At 46.1% G+C, this 3,535-nt stretch overlaps 1 protein-coding gene across 1 annotated transcript; it reads right to left on the reverse strand.

Annotated features, from left to right (window-relative positions):
- Positions 1-281: 281 nt before the first annotated feature.
- Positions 282-2,498, reverse strand: LOC131070560 (zinc finger protein GIS3). Its single transcript, XM_058006125.2, has one exon. It carries the CDS (start codon positions 1,919-1,921, stop codon positions 584-586), a length of 1,338 nt encoding a protein of 445 aa, XP_057862108.2. The 5' UTR covers positions 1,922-2,498; the 3' UTR covers positions 282-583.
- Positions 2,499-3,535: the final 1,037 nt, after the last annotated feature.

Consider the following 3,535-nt stretch of genomic DNA (forward strand, 5'->3'; position numbering starts at 1 on the left):
AATGGAGCAACTCAACTGATTGACGTTGTGAGAAAAAAAAGATTTCACGGTTTTTGACGAAATGCTTCCATGATCGGAAGAAGTGGAGCGACTCGACTGGTTGACGTTGTGAGGAAAAAAAATTCACTTTTTTTGAATTTCAGAAAATTTAGTCCTATGAATCGAGTTGCTAAATCTAAAATTTAAAGAAAAGAGAAAGCAAAATAATAAATCCGCACAAAAAATTCTCGGAGAAATGTGAAATTTTACCAAACCAAAACATGCGCCGAAACTCATTCACAGATCCAGCAAAAAAATCTACATTGAATAAATTGATGAATTGGAAAACCTTTTCATCTTCAGTTTTGTACAAAAACAACTGATCTGTTAGAAATCATCTAAGCAAGCAAGCAAGCAGACCAGGAAATTTCCAGGGAAAAACAAAGCAATTTCATTCTGCGGCCAAAAGAGCTGTGCAAGCTGCACTCATCTATCAAAACTTTTGCAACAAATTGGGCAGAGGCATGTGTGCAACCCACCTCATCCACAACCGAGAGCGCCATTGAAGGAGAGAGACAGAATAAACACCAAACATTTACACGATTTACGAGCCGGCAGGGCCGAGACCTAAGTGGAGATCCAAACCGCTGTCTGGATGAGATCGGTGCGATTGTCCGGGTTCGACCTTGGAACCTCCCGATTGACAAAACCTGGGCCCTGATTTTTCAAATTCGTGCCCTAAAGGCAATGCCTGAGCCTGCAAATATCTGCTCTCTGGAACGGCCTGAGCCGCCGGAATGGCCGAGAAGGACGAGGAGTACAAATTCGTGCCGGCATAGTCACCATAAACTGGAGAAAGCGAAGAAAAGCCGTACTGTGCAGGTGGCGGCGGAACAAAAAACCACGACGGGCAAATTGTTCCAGAACGGGCAGGTTGAAGGGCAGATCCGAAAATGGCTTGCTGAGGTTGTGGCTGCTGCTGGTACCCTAATAACTGCGGCAAAGGAGGGGCCATTAAAGGAGCACTGAACCGCGGCGGGCAGGGAGGCATATCAGCGGTCATTCGGGCAGAATGGGGCGTGAGAAGGGCCGAACCAGAGAGACGATTATTTAAGCCAAAAAATCCATTTCCGGCCCGATTTGCCGCCGCACAAGCTTGAGCGGCCGCCGCGGCAGCGGCGGCGCTGCGATTTGCCTGAATCTGCGCTCGCTTTGCTTGCTGGCGCTCCTTTTTGTGAGCATTCTGGTGCCCTCCCAGGGCCTGGGAATTCGCGAACTCTCTGCAACAGAATTGGCATTCGAATTTCCGGCTCTCCGAAGCAGAATTGCTCCCGCTTTCCGTCGCCCCCTGAGCGGCGCTTGACCTATCTGCGTCATCTGCTTCATCCTTTATTTCATCCTCATCCCCCTTGTGCCGCAGCTCAAAGCCAAAGAGTCGCAAAGATTTCTGCGGGCGGCCGCCATTTTCGTCCGCTTCGTCCGTGACGCTCTCGCTGCCCTGATCTTTGCTGCAATGGTGAGGGGAAAACTCAAACTCCTCGGCTTGGACCTCATTTTCGGGGTTTCGGCAAGCTGGGATTTTGTCCATGGATCCGAGGTGGTGGTTCTGGTTAGCCACCTCCTCGCCCATGGAGGTCTCGGCCTGAGGGTTTACAATAGGGCTCAAATTCCCGCATTGATGAAAGTCATGGCGAGGATTCAGACTACTATTATTGAAGGGGCATGCAGAGGAGGGGCCATGCATGTCAGGGGAGGTTGCTGGTGGTGGGTCTGGTCTGTAACGCTTCAACGGCATGGAAGCAGAGGATTGGGCAAAAGTGGAGGTGCCACTGCCACTGCAAATAGTGCTAAATCCTCCTTCCCCATCTTCTCCCGCTAATTCCTTCTGACAATCTAATATTGGCAACTTGAGCGGACGGCACGAATCTATCAGCCTTGTCATGGCCACTGACTTCCCAAAACAAAACAAAAGAAATGAAATGAAATGGAATGCCCGGACTGTCAACCCACCATGTCAATCAATCAACCCGAGCCTGTGCCTGGGCCTTAGGCAGAGGCAGAGCCTGAGCCTCTGGCGAATCAGAATGATGCCTGCCCAATGCCCATGTACAGATCTTCACGTGGGGATCCAATTTTAGTGAGATGGGAATTCTAAATAAAACCCCTTTCTCTTCTGACAGAGGCAGGCATCAAGGCAGGCTCCCCTTAAAGTTGACAATGAAAAGTAAAGCAGGCCAAATCCCTTTGACAGGCTGAGGTCTTTTGGATTGCAACTCTTACGGCACCAACCAGGAGTAAGCACTGGGCCAGCTTGCAGAAGTGGAAGGAAGAGGAGGACCCTCATTCGGACATCCCAAGAAGCGAGGCACAGTTTTTATGGAGAAAATAAAAATGAGTCGTCATGCACAGTGAACATGTCACCTATCGCCATGGCATTGGCGGATGCGACGATCGAGGAAGAAGGTCGGGCTTGTGGTGGCCACCTTGTCGCTTTTTCTCCCGGCAGAGCAGGTGATCTTCATCTTCATCAACATTTTCATCTTCATTTTCATGCCCTTCTTTGGCAGCTGTAACTTCCTCATCCATCAATCCCTTGCAAACTCTTATGCTTAGCTATCTATCTACAAGATTTTCTTTCACCCACCCTTTTCTTTTGGGCTCTTTGCCCTACGCTAACCGTCTCCATTTGATAGTACCCAGACTGGCCACTGTTCCTGCCAAAAACTCCCAAAGTACTCCAGCAGTCGTGATTCTTGGCAACGCCTGGAAATTGACGGGCAGTGGCCGGTTTTTGCTCTTTTTCATCTGTAGTTGAGGGTCTAAATTTGATGGTATATGGTTGTAATTTTTATTTTTAATATAGTAAAATTTTTGTTTAGAAGGTTGTAATGTATGGTTGTGTGATTTTTTTAGAGTTTATCTTTCATCTTTTCTAATTGGTGGGGAGGTGCCCTTGGTTGGCCTAACTCATGTAAGTTCCACATTTGGAGTTATCTATCTCTTCAACCTTTCCACAACAATCTTTACACAATTCTCTAAAAAAGAAAAATGTCTTCTTATTGGTTGGTAGTTGACTTGATGATGCTACCCCTGAAAATGTTTGGAGCAATGTAGATGATAAAGGTCCTTCCCAATTTGGTTTTGTTTTAGTTGCATAGACTTTGTTAAGCTTGGCCCTTTTATTGTTCTTTTGTCTTTGTTTTTGACACAGTTCAATTAGACTTTGTGGGTGTGCTTCTCTACCACCCTCTCTATTTCTTTTTGTAAATATTGTACTATTCTTTAATAAAAAGTTAAAATAGAAATACTCATTTGCCATCTCTTCGGTCTTTCCACAACAACCTTTACACAACCTTCGTGAAGAAAAATGTTGATGCAAGAGCATCCGTGGTCTATGAGCAATCTTGCATCAACCAAAAATATTTCCTTCTGTTTAATTCTTGTTCAGTTTAGTGTGCAGTTTTCTATGTTCCTGTTGATATGTTCTGATAGTTGCTTGCTTTTCATTGTAGATCATATTTTCGGTTTCCAGGCTGGTTCTTGTGCTTAATTCCAG

This window comes from Cryptomeria japonica, chromosome 2 (genome assembly GCF_030272615.1).
Source record: "Cryptomeria japonica chromosome 2, Sugi_1.0, whole genome shotgun sequence".
Classification (NCBI taxonomy): domain Eukaryota; kingdom Viridiplantae; phylum Streptophyta; class Pinopsida; order Cupressales; family Cupressaceae; genus Cryptomeria; species Cryptomeria japonica.